Raw genomic sequence first — 13,456 nt, forward strand, 5'->3', positions numbered from 1 at the left:
TTTTTTAATCTATTCGGTCGATCAAGTCTGGCAGGAGCACTTTTAGCTTAGCTTAGCATAAATCATTGAAGCTGATTAGACCATTAGCATCTCGCTCAATGTAAAAAAAAAATGATGTTTTGATGATGTTCCTATTTTAAGCTGAACTCTTCTGTAGATACATCGAGTACTGAGGCAAACAGAAAATGGAAAATGTCTATTTTCTACATCAATAATTCTGCTTGTTCAATCTACTTATTTAAAATGAGCTAAATGAACATACTACTTGATTTATTTTAATTAATTTTTTTACAAATTTATGTTAACTGAACATAAAACAATTAAGTTGTCCCCCCAAAAAATCAAGTTTACTTAATTAACTTGTGTTGGGAAAACATGAAGGATTTATGTGGATCCCAGCATTGTTTACAGTGGATCTAGAACTGTAATAATCAGGCAGCTAGTTTGTTTCCATCATTCACAGAAGAATACATGAAGCTTTTAGGAAAAAACGGTTTTGAATACAGACGGAAGGAGTATAATGCATAATGTTTTTCAAGTTAAAGTCATGTTTATCCTTTTACTTGTGGCAACTCTATTTAAGCTTTAGGTTTATATAAATGAAGCCAATTGTAAATCATATATTGGTTGAAAAATGTGTGGCAATCATCTGACTTCTGTTGGAAACTTATTTTCGGCAATACTCAAACGAATTGATTTGAATTTAAGGTCTGCGGAAATAATATTTACCCTCCACCTTTTTCTGCACAGGCTCATTTTACAACTCCCTCAGAGTTCAGTTCAGTTTTACCATTTTTTTTTTTTATCCATTCAGCCAATCTCTGGGTCTTTTAGCTTAGCTTAGCATAAATCACTGAATCGGATTAGACCATTAGCATCTCGCTCAAAACATTCAAAAAATAGAGTTTCGATCATTTTTGTAATTAAAGCTTGACTTTTCTGTAGTTAAATCATGTACTAAGACTGACAGAAAATAAAGTTGCTATTTTCTGGGTGAATATACAGTACGTATATAGGAACTAGGCGATGCAGTGGGTAGTATGTTCGCCTCACAGCAAGAAGGTCGCTGGTTCGATCCTCGGCTCAGTTGGCGTTTCTGTGTAGAGTTTGCATGTTCTCCCTGCGTTCGCGTGGGTTTCCTCCGGGTACTCCGGTTTCCCCCACAGTCCAAAGACATGCGGTACAGGTGAATTGAGTAGGCTAAATTGTCCGTAGTGTATGAGTGTGTGTGTGGATGTTTCCCACAGATGGGTTGCGGCTGGAAGGGCATCCGCTGTGTAAAAAAACTTGCTGGATAAGTTGGCGGTTCATTCCGTTGTGGCAACCCCGGATTAATAAAGGGACAAGAAAATGAATGAATATATAGGAACTATACTTTCATTCTGGCGTAATAATTAAGCAACTTTGCTGCAGTACCATGGCTGAAGCAGGAGCAATAATGTTACTCAACACTGTTCCTAGGACTATGCTGTGAAAACTGTCTATTTTAGCAACAGTTTTTATTTCCATGACAAAACAACAGCATAATCTGAAACTACAATAATCATCTCAGGTACTGATTATAGGCTTAATTCAGTGTTAAATGCCACTACTGTGAGTTTGAACACTGTTTTGTATGACATTTATTGCCATACTATTTAGCCAAGCAATATCACACAGCCATTGTTCCGTAAATAAACCTATATTAGTAGCAGAAAGAGACTCACCAGCTCCACACAGGACGGTCAGACAGACGCCGCTCTGCAGCCGGTACCCCTCTCTGCATTTGGCACACACACTGGCATCAGCACAGATCTCGCAGTTGGACATGCACGGCAGACAGGTGTACTGATCTCGGTCCGCATAAAACTCCCGTGGGCAGTGAAGTCTGCAGTGGCCCTGATAGAGGAAGCGCTCCTTTCCATCTTCATCTGAAATCAGCCACAAGTAACAGTGAGCATGAAGCATCCAAGTGACCTTAAAAGGGTAGTTCACACTCACAAAAATTCTGTTATCGTTTACTTCTTCTGTTGAACACAAAAGAAGATATTTAGAAAAATGCTGGTCAATTGCACCCATTGACTATTGAAGGCGATGTGTGCCACTTTTAGACACGGGCAAGATAATCTGCTGAGGTCCAATCTGAGACTAAAACTGACTTTGGATGAGGCATTAAGAGTTTGAACACATGAGAAGATATTCTGCAGAAAGTGGTAGCCATTGATGTGCATAGTAAGAGCAAAAAATAATACAGAAGTCAATGGTTACAGGTTTCCAACATTCTTCAGAATATCTCCTTATGCGTTTAAACCCTCCATGCCTCATCCAAAGTTATTTAATACAAAAAATACTACAGAAGTCAATGGTTACAGGTTTCCAACATTCTTCAGAATATCTTATGTGTTAAAACCCTCCATGCCTCATCCAAATTCATTTAATACAAAAAATACTACTGAAGTCAATGGTTACAGGTTTCCAACATTCTCCACACAATCTCCCTAGGTGTTTAAACCCTCCACACTGCAAAAAATGGTTTTCTTACTTAGAGTTGTCTTGTTTCTAGTCCAAATATCTACAAATTCTTAAATCAAGAAGCATTTTCTAGACAAGCAAAACATATTGTCTTGTTTTAAGAAATAATATGCCAAAATGAAGTGAGTTTTTCCTCAAATCAAGCTAAATAATCTGCCAATGGGGGTAAGCAAAATAATCTTGTTTTTCGATTTGTGATAAGATTATTTTGCTTACCCCATTGGCAGATTATTTAGCTTGATTTGAGGAAAAACTCACTTCATTTTGGCATATTATTTCTTAAAACAAGACAATATGTTTTGCTTGTCTAGAAAATGCTTCTTGATTTAAGAATTTGTAGATATTTGGACTAGAAACAAGACAAAAACTCTAAGTAAGAAAACCATTTTTTGCAGTGCATGCCTCATCCAAAGTCATTTAAAACAAAACATACTACAGAAGTCAATGGTTACAGGTTTCCAACATTCTTCAGACTATCTCCTTATGCGTTTAAACCCTCCATGCCTCATCCAAAGTCATTTAATACAAAAATTACTACAGTAGTCAATGGTTACAGGTTTCCAACATTCTTCAGACCATCTCCCTAGGTGTTTAAACCCTCCATGCCTCATCCAAAGTCATTTAATACAAAAATTACAACAGAAGTCAATGGTTACAGGTTTCCAACATTCTTCAGACCATCTCCCTAGGTGTTTAAACCCTCCATGCCTTATCCAAAGTAATTTTTAGTCTAGTAATTTTTGGGTGAACTATCCCTAAAGCTGGTCATGTGCTAGTCTTAAGCATGAGCTACAGTAGTTACTAGCTTAAATCAGCAGCCATGCTTCAAATCATGCAGCATGTCCGGAGTTTTTTCAACAGGGCAGTCAGATAAGACTTCCATTCACACGGATTTATCTTTAGATTATGGGGTCCGACTGCATGTTTGTGTCAGACGGTTTGAATATTCCCGAAACTGCTGATCTTGTAAGACTTTCATGCACAACTATAGGGTTTACAGAGAATGGTGAGAAAAAAGAGAAAATATCCAATGACTTGCAGGTCTTTGAGTGAGAATGTCATGTTGCCAGATCATGGTCAGAGGAGAAAGACTTAATTCAAGCTGATAAGACAAAAAAAAAAAACTCAAATAGCAACTTAGCTTCTATATACACACACAACACATCAAACATGAACCACACACATTGAAGAAAACTAGTCCATGTTAAAAAAATAAATAAAGCAGCAAATGTTGATTAGGTACAGTTGAAGTCAGAATTATTAGCCCACCTGAATTATTAGCCCGCTTATTTATTTTTTCCCCGATTTCTGTTTAATGGAGAGCAGATTTCTTCAACACATTTCTAATCATAATAGTTTTAATAACTCATTTCTAATAATGGAATTATTTTATCTTTGTCATGATGACAGTAAAAAATATTTGACTAGATATTTTTCAAGACACTTCTATACAGCTTAAAGTGACATTTAAAGGCTTAAGTAGGTTAATTAGGGTAACTAGGCAGGTTAGGGTAATTAGGCAAGTTATTGTATATCGATGGTTTGTTCTGTAGACTATAAAGAAAGAAATGGCTTAAAGGGGCTAATAATTTTGTCCCTAAAATGGTGTTTAAAAAAAATTAAAACTGCTTTTATTCTAGCCGAAATAAAACAAATAAGACTTTCTCCAGAAGAAAAAATATTATCAGACATACTGTGAAAATTTCCTTGCTCTGTTAAACCTCATTTGGAAAATATTTAAAGAAGAAAAAAAATTTGAAGGGGGCGAATAATTCTGACTTCAACTATATGTTTAGAGGCTTGTTTATAGCTTGTTTTTTTTTTAATCATCTGTTTATTCACACTTAAGTGTTCCTAGTCTTTTATAAAATTCACCTAATTTTACGAACACACAAGAAGATATTCTGAAGAATGCTTGAAACCGGTAGCCATTGACTTTCTTAGTAGGAAAAAATACTATAGAAGTCAAAAGTTACAGGTTTCCCTTCCAGCATTCTTCAGAATATCTTATGTATGTAGAAAGAAGGGTGAGTAAATCATGACACAATTTTTATTTTGTGTTGAACTATCCATTAATCTGGTCATGTGCTAGTCTTAAGAATGAGCTACGATGCTTCAAAACATGCTGGGTTTTTTCAACAGGGCTGTCAGATAAGAACAGGAAACTGAGACTTCCATTCACACGGACTAACAAATATTAGACAATAGAAAATTTCCTGTTCTGACGCCTGCTGAGACCTTTGCATCACAGGGTCTGACTGTAAATCCATATGTTGTTTATGTTATAGGGATAGTTCAACCAACAATTACTATTGTCATGTTCCAAACTTGAGTTTCTTTCTTCTGTTGAACACAAAGGAAGATACTTGCTGAAAAACCTCTAACCACTGACTTCCATAGTAGGAAAAACAAATATTATGGAAGTCAATGGTTACCTGTTTTGGTCAACAAGTGTTTAAGTTTAGACTTACACTTAGGGTTATGTGCTTCATTGTTTTAACCTATATTTCTCTCTGATATTGGCAGTGATTTACAGTTATAGGTAGGGTTTATAGGGTTTAGGTTTGGACTGCAATGATGTTCCAGGATCAACAAAGTATGTTGAGGAACACGACTTATATCTATATCAGGACGTGCAGGTTCATTGATTCATTTTCTTTTCGGCTTAGTCCCTTTAATAATCTGGGGTCCCCACAGCGGAATGAACCGCCAACTTATCCAGCATGTGTTTTACGCAGCGGATGCTCATCCAGCTGCAACTCATCACTGGGAAAGACGTGCAGGTTGATAATATATAACCAAGAGTATTAAAACGCTGGTCTTTTCTACACCCTGATGTTTGAATGGATGACTAGCTTTCACTTAATAAGTCACTGTTTATCACAGCGGTCAGGAGTTATTCCGATGCGTGAATGAATTTTAAGATTGAGGTGTTTTTTTTGAGGTAATGATTTGTGGAAATGAAGTGTGGTGAATTTTTTTTTTTTGTTGTCATCAGCGCAATACAGCTGACTTGTGAGTTTTTGCAATTCTATATTTGTATTTTTATTTTCTTTACAGGAGCCAAATACTGATTGCATTTTTCCACATTATTGTAATGTGAATATTGATGTATTGTGGTGAAAGGGGTAGTTCACCCCGAAATGTAATCATGTATTCACAATTTATTTGTATCAACCTTTTGAGTTTACAGTTAAGCACAAAAGATATTTTGATGAAGATCGGTAACCATTGACTTTTACACTCACTGGCCACTTTATTAGGTACACCTGTCCAACTGCTCGTTATCGCAAATTTCTAATCAGCCAATCACATTTAGGCATGTAGGCATGGTCAAGACGATCTGCTGCAGGTCAAAGCGAGCATCAGAATGGGAAAGGAAGGTGATTTCAGAGTCTTTGAGCGTGGCATGGTTGTTGTTGCTAGACAGGCTGGTCTGAGTATTTCAGAAGCTTCTGATCTACTGAGATTTTCACACACAACCATCTCTAGGGTTTACAGAGAATGATCTAAAAAAGAGAAATTATCCATTGTGTGGGTACAAATGCCTTGTTGATAGTAAGAGGAGAATGGCCAGACTGGATTTAGCTGATAGAAAGGCAACAGTAACTCAAATAACCACTTGGTACAACTGAGGTCTGCAGAAGAGCATCTCTGAACACACAACACGTCCAACCTTGAGGCAGATGGGCTACAGCAGCAGAAGACCACACCGGGTGCCGCTCCTGTCAGCTAAGAACAGGAAACTGAGGCTACAATTCACACAGGCTCACCAAAACTGGACAATAGATTGGAGAAACGTTGCCTGGTCTGATGAGTCTCCATTTCTGCTGACACATTCAGATGGTCGGGTCAGAATGTGGCGTCAACATCATGAAAGCATGGATCCATCCTGCCTTGTATCAACAGATCAGGCTGGTGGTGGTGGTGTAATGGTGTGAGGGATTTTCTTGGCACACTTTGGTCCCATTAGCACCAATTGAGCATCATGTCAACGCCACAGCCTACTTGAGTATTGTTGCTGACCATGTCCATCCCTTTATGAGCACAGTGTACCCATCTTCTGATGGCGACTTCCAGCAAGATTGTGCACCATGTCATAAAGCATGAATCATCTCAGACTGGTTTCTTGAACATGACAATTAGTTCTCTGTACTCAAATGGCCTCCACAGTCACCAGATCTCAATCCAATAGAGCACCTTTGGGATGTGGTAGAACAGGAGATTGGCATCATGAATGTGCAGCCGACAAATCTGCAGCAACTGTGTGATGCTATCATGTCAATATGGAGCAAAATCTCTGAGGAATATTTCCAGTAGCTTGTTGAATCTACGCCACGACCGATTAAGGCAGTTCTGAAGGCAAAAGTGGGTCCAACCCGGGACTAGTAAGGTGTACCTAATAAAGTGGCCGGTGAGTGTATAGTATTTCTTTTCCTACAATAGAAGTCAATGGTTACCGGTTTCCATCATTCTTCAAAATATCTTCTCTTTTGTTTAACAGACTAAAGAAACACATTAAGCTTTGAAACCACTTAAAGTTGAGTAAATGAGTAAACTTTAATTCTTTGGGGGTGAACTACCCCTTTAATGCATGCGTCTCTTGCAGGACTATCTAAATAACATGGAATCTGAACTGGATGTGTTCTTGACACATTTTATGACATAAATGCATTAAAGTATTCGAAGCCACATTACAGTAAATGCTCGTTCTTTCTGCTAACAAACACTAACAGAGGAATCTCATATATCGACATCTGCTCGTGTCTATCACGAACTCGTCTGTAAATAGAAACAGAAGCACAGATCTGACTGACAGGGATTTCTCCAATGCTAAGTCGCATAAACAAGGCCTACAGAGAGTGAATGGGCTCTTCTGGTGTGGCTGTGTTGCTTGAATACTGGTGGATGCGAGACCTCCCCCTTCAACCGTCTCAGATTAAGAGTTACAGCACTCTGCTTTCAGGCGCTTGAAATGAAGGGATGGCAGCCATGAACGCCTACTAAACACAATTCAAAAGAGCTTTTTTGGGGGGGGGGATAGTTTGCTAATGGCTGGAGTATTTTGGATTCTTAAAAAATACACAAGTCCATGGTAAAAGTGCATAGTGTATTTATAGTGTTTGTAATTTGGGGCACAACAGAAAATATAGAGTAGTGTAGTTTAATACTAAAAGGCTAGCCTTGGGGCAGAGTATGCATTTAAATATGAAAAGGATTGTTGAGATTGGGGCTCTGAGGTACATACAGTTGAAGTCAGAATTATTAGACCCCCTTTGATTTTTTGATTTTTTTTTTATATTTCCTAAATGATGTTTAACACAGTATGTCTGATAATATTTTTTCTTCTGGAGAAAGTCTTATTCGTTTTATTTTGGCTAGAATAAAAGCAGTTTTAAATTTTTTAATAAACAATTTAACGTCGAAAGAAATTGGGGGAAAATAAACAAGGGATCTAATAAAATAATTTAGGGGGGTTAATTAATCTGACTTCAACTGTATTACTTATATGAAAAATTACTTTAGTGTTTTTTTTTTTTAACCGTACTGTAGTAAAATAGGCCTACTTAAATAAATCTTTGGTTTTATATATATATATATATATATATATATATATATATATATATATATATATATATATATATATATATATATATATATATATATATATATATATATATGAGCAATTCCATGCAAATGTCAACCTTGCCATGAAAAAAAAATTAGTTTTTGCCAAAATAGCGAAACCTTTTTTAGTTTTTTTATGTGTAGGCAGTGGTGGTAAGAGTACAAAAAAATTGTACTCAATTACAAGTACTGTTACATTGCTGAAATTGTACTCAATTACAAGTAAAAGTACTGGTGTTAAAAAGTACTCAAGTAAAAGTACAAATTACTCTTCGTAAAAACTACTCAAATTACAAAATTACAAATTACTTTTTTAGCTTGGCGGTATTGGTGGATTTATCCATAAATGCGGAGTCAGACAAGATCCAGGCAGTAAAACACATTTTACACAACACATTTAAAGATACTATAAACACTTTTAAAACTGTGTAAACAGCATTAATAGATTATAATTATAGAGCACCTATAGAGGAAACCCACGCCAACATGGGGAGAACATGCAAACTCCACACAGAAACACCAACTGACTCAGCCAGGGCTTCAACCAACAAACTTTTTGCTTTGAGGCGATAGCAATACCCACTGCGCACCATGATTATGTTACAAAAACAATGTTTTGCTATTTTGAGTATAAAGATAACAGAAATATATAATGTCAAATTTAAGACTTTTTAAGACTTTGTCACATCTTTAATATTGTTTAATTTTATTGTTTAATTTTAAAAATAATTATTTTTCATTATTTTTATAATTTATTATGATTACAAAGTTGGGTGACGGGGTGGGGCAGTGGGTAGCGATCTCGACTCAAGGCAAAAAGGTCGCTGGTTCAAGCCTTGGCAGGGTCAGTTGGCATTTCTGTGTGGAGTTTGCATGTTCTCCCCATGTTGCATGGGTTTGCTCAAGATGCTCCGGTTTTCCCCACAGTCCAAAGACATGCATTTTAGGTGAATTAGGCAAGCTAAATTGTCTGTTGTTGTAAATGAGAACGGGTTGCAGCTGGAAGGGCATCCGCTGTGTAAAACATATGCTGGATAAATTGGCGGTTCATTCTGCTGTGGCGACCCCAGATTAATGAAGGAACTAAGCCAAAAAGAAAATTAATGAATGATTATAAAGTTTTATAACTTTTCAAGATTTTTTAAATCAAAGTTTGATGCATCACTCACTTTTGTTTATATCTCGGACAGTTCTACCTATTAAAGTTAAATATCAATGACAACAGAACATGGGTTACTCCACAATATTTTTTTTTTATTCTGGCAAGAATAATAGCAAAAAAATAAGAATTTTTTTGCCTACTCAACAATTGACACATTATTGTCTGGCTAGTTTCTGTCCTCTACTAATGAGCTGAAAAGGCAATAATGGTCCAACAATCCTGTCCATCATCACCAATAAAGCCTAGAAATTGGGCATCAGTATACTGTAAGCCGATGGGTTTATATATTATTTTCCAGTTAAATACTTAATTTGTTACTTAATTTTTGTTACATTGCTTTAACTTCAAAATGATACATCAGTGTAAAACCTATAAATGGTGGAAAAACATATTCTGTAATCTTAAAACTACCTGGGTCTCCACTTTTGCCATGGCCTCTTTTTTGTTGTAACAAACTTATCCCCCAGGTTTTTCCAAACTTTAACAAAACACTTCCTTTCCATGACTGTTGCAATTTCTAGCTAAGAATTGTTGGTCATCTGGTTATCTCTTTGCTGATCACGCATGGTCGGATAGTTAAGATGTCAGTACAGTCGTACTGTTACAGACAAAATCTCTTCAAAGCGATTCAAATTCAACTCAAATCAAGCGCGGCGCCGCGAGAACTGTTCACCCGAAATCATGTCGCGCGCGTCCAAAGTGAACCTCCGCAAACACGGCGATGACGTCACATTCGCCGCGCGAATGAGCTATTGCATGCTGGTATTATTTGTAGTTTTAATACTGCAAATTACAATAGGACTAGTGAAATAAAGAACTACACCACCACGAAACCAAGCAACAACAAAAAAATAATTTAAATGAGCATTAGAAGTAGCGTTACTTGTACATCGGAAAAATAAGACCTGTGCAAACATATTTCAGATCTAGAACAGCGAATTAAAGACTTTTTAAGGGCTAAAATTTAGATGTTTATATTTTAGACATCAAGTGTTGTTTTGGTCATTTTAAACCGCTTCAACCATTTCAGTATTATATTATATTAATAATGACCTCCAGAATTGTCAAGAGTTTCTGCACTCCGTGTCTCGCGCCTTCAAACGCCAGCGCGCGTTCACTGCGTGCAGGATTGCCTTCTGATGCGCAAGTCACTTATTAAATAAAGATAATTTATTCACGCAGCTGCTTCTACTGATGCTAATTCTGTTTTTACTTTTGATATTTATCGCCAGTTAATCAGAAGGTGGCAATTTTGTTCTCTTTGACTTGATGGACAGAAACGCTGCTTTATTAGCAGTCTTTTATGCGATATTCCAGTTTTGGGCATATATTTAATTAGCATTTTAGATGATAATATAGCTATTCACATCAGCACATCTGTCCCCTTTCTTCCCTATGTACCTGTAGGTGAACAGTTCCTCCGGGTGTGGCCATGCATTCATCCTCTGCTGTTTCTTCCTCATTTCCTCTGTCTTAAATCTCCATATGTCAATTGATAACTTTGTGACTGTTTGATGATGGTCAGCTCACGTAAATCTGCAGTAGCCTGAACTTGTTTTTCGGTTCAAATAATGTACCAGGCTTTTCATTGGTCCGTTAAGATCAGCTTTTTTTATTGGCTACCGAAATGCTGGTCAGTGCGTGGCTGAAATATTAATTTATTTACAGTACTCTGTAACGAATTGTCATTATAAAAGTAACGAAGTAGATTACTCAGCTAAATTTGTACTCAAGTACAAGTAAAATTACAAGCTTAAAATTTTACTCATGAAAGTACAATTACCCCAAAAATTTACTTAATTACAGTAACGTGAGTAGTTGTAATTCGTTACTCCCACCACTGTGTGTAGGCTTGTATTTTACAGTGCTTTAAATACTCAAATGTCTCTGTCAATGTTTTCAAACAATTATATTTGATTTTTAAAAGTCACACAAGTGGCAATTTCACATCTGACACATCCATAACGTAGCTTTGTCCTCATAAATGCAAAAATGTCAAATCTAAAATCAATGATGTTTGTTCTATAGAGAGCAACTCTTCTCCTTTTGCTTAACATTGTTTTTTTTTTTTTGTTGTATTTTTGTTTGTTTGGTTGTGCAAATGAATTCGCAGAATTTCTACAAAGTATGTTGTCGACTGTAAACTCATTAACTTTTTTCGCCACATCCAAAACGCATGTTTATTTCCCTCACTTAACGTACAAAACATGTTTACAGATTAATATTTTTCTGCTTCTATAACTCTGTGGTCAGTTGTTTTGGAAAATAGAAACAGAAGTTTTAATATAATGTTAACATATACTTTCTCTATTTATGTTTTGAGATTTTACAGCAAATATCACATCCAAAACGCGCTGGAATTTCTCATATCTATATCTATATCTATATCTATATATATATATATATATATATATATATATATATATATATATATATATATATATATATATATATATATATATTATACAGATAAAGACAGAATTATTAGTCCCCCCAGAATTTTTAACCCGTTAAATTTTTCCCCCAATTTCTGTTTAACGGAGAGCAGATTTTTTCAGCACTTTTCTAAACATAATAGTTTTAATAACTCATTTATCTAATAACTCATTTATCTTTATGATGACAGTAAATAATATTTGACTAGATGTTTTTCAAGACACTTCTATACAGCTTAAAGTGACATTTAAATGCTTAACTAGGTTAATTAGGGTAACTAAGTTAGGGTAATTAGGCAAGTTATTGTATAACGATGGTCTGTTCTGTAGATGGTCGAAAACAAAATATAACCTAAAGGGGCTAATAATTTTGACCCTTAAAATGGTTTTCAAAAAAATAAAAACTGCTTTTATTCCAGCCCAAATAAAAAAAAAAAGACTTTCCCCAGAAACATTTTTTTTATCAGACATACTGTGAAAATTTCCTTGCTCTGTAAACATCATGTGGGAAATATTTAAAAAAGAAAAACAATTCAAAAGGGGGCTCAAAAACAAAATTTTAGGCCTTGAAAAGTCTTAAATTCACTGAAATATTGTGTTGTAGGTCTTAAATAATTTTAACAGCTCATAATTTTCCTATGTCCATGTAAAGCTGAAGCACTCAATCTGGCTACACCCGTCCAGTCACTACCATTCCATCTCAATAAAGGTTTTAACAAAATATTATTTATTAACACAATTAAACTATTTTGGTAAATAATCCATGGATGTCCTTACAATAACACTTGCTTTTAATGTGTTTTTAATATATTTTGGGACATATGAAAAGTTCCTTCAAGTTTAGCCTTGTGTAAGTCTGAAATCCTTTACGATGGTCTTAAAAAGTCTTAAATTTGATATGATGAAATCCATAGAAACCCTGATAGTACATGCTACAGTTTCTGTTAATATAATTAAGTATATCTTTAATATTCTACTTTAATTTGATATAGTACAGTTGTTAAAACAATATAATACACAGAAATACTATCATATTAACTTTAAATTACTAGTATTTTTAATGTGGGTACTCGCTGTACACTTGTTGCTCGTTCAAACTAATTTAAAATAAGCTGAAACAAAACAGTTCTTGAGATTTCATTGTGACAACTTAACAAATTTATGTAGATTGAACATAAAAAATTAAGTGTTAAAATTAACTTAATGAATTGTGTGGAACCCTGCATTTTTTACAGTGTATGTAACTTTCCATTATTTTGTATTGCTGTTCATTTTAATAGCGCTTTATTATATATTCACTGAACAGTTCGCCAATAATCGATTGGATCCGTTCTTCAAAATCACAGCATGTTGTGGCTACTTTTTGGTTTAAAACGACCACAATTTCAACTCTTGCAGTAATTAAAAAGTACGCAGGAGACTTTCATGTTTGAGGTCACTAAACAAACTCTGCTTTGAGGTAAAAGCGCTCTTTGTCATCTTGATAAATGGCGAGAGCGGCTTCATTGTTCGCCCGCGGCAGCAGCTGTGCGGAGGATACAATACTCGCCCGGAAAAAACCCTTTGTGGACCTGCACAATACGAGCAGAGATTCGCACCAGTCAACAGCCAAAACAAGAGAAAAAAACATTTAAGATGTGGTAGCTACATTTTACTTTGAATAAATAATGGAATTTGAGGTTTGTTTTATTTGACGGAATGTAGGTCTGAAAAGTCCAAA

General features: G+C 35.5%; 2 protein-coding genes across 3 annotated transcripts in view; one reads left to right on the forward strand and one right to left on the reverse strand.

Moving 5' to 3' along the window:
* otud7a (OTU deubiquitinase 7A) overlaps window positions 1–13,456 on the forward strand; it is a 192,211-nt gene that overhangs the window by 75,018 nt on the left and 103,737 nt on the right. The window lies entirely within an intron of this gene.
* Window positions 1–13,456, reverse strand: part of LOC100330575 (cysteine repeat modular protein 2) — a 51,438-nt gene that overhangs the window by 36,890 nt on the left and 1,092 nt on the right. Inside the window, exon 2 of the mRNA XM_087312548.1 lies at window positions 1,707–1,910. Coding sequence (XP_087168674.1) covers window positions 1,707–1,910 — 204 coding nt within the window. The remainder of the gene's footprint in view (window positions 1–1,706; window positions 1,911–13,456) is intronic.

Source organism: Danio rerio, chromosome 25 (genome assembly GCF_052040795.2).
Source record: "Danio rerio strain M-AB ecotype USA chromosome 25, GRCz13ab, whole genome shotgun sequence".
Taxonomy (NCBI): Eukaryota; Metazoa; Chordata; class Actinopteri; order Cypriniformes; family Danionidae; genus Danio; species Danio rerio.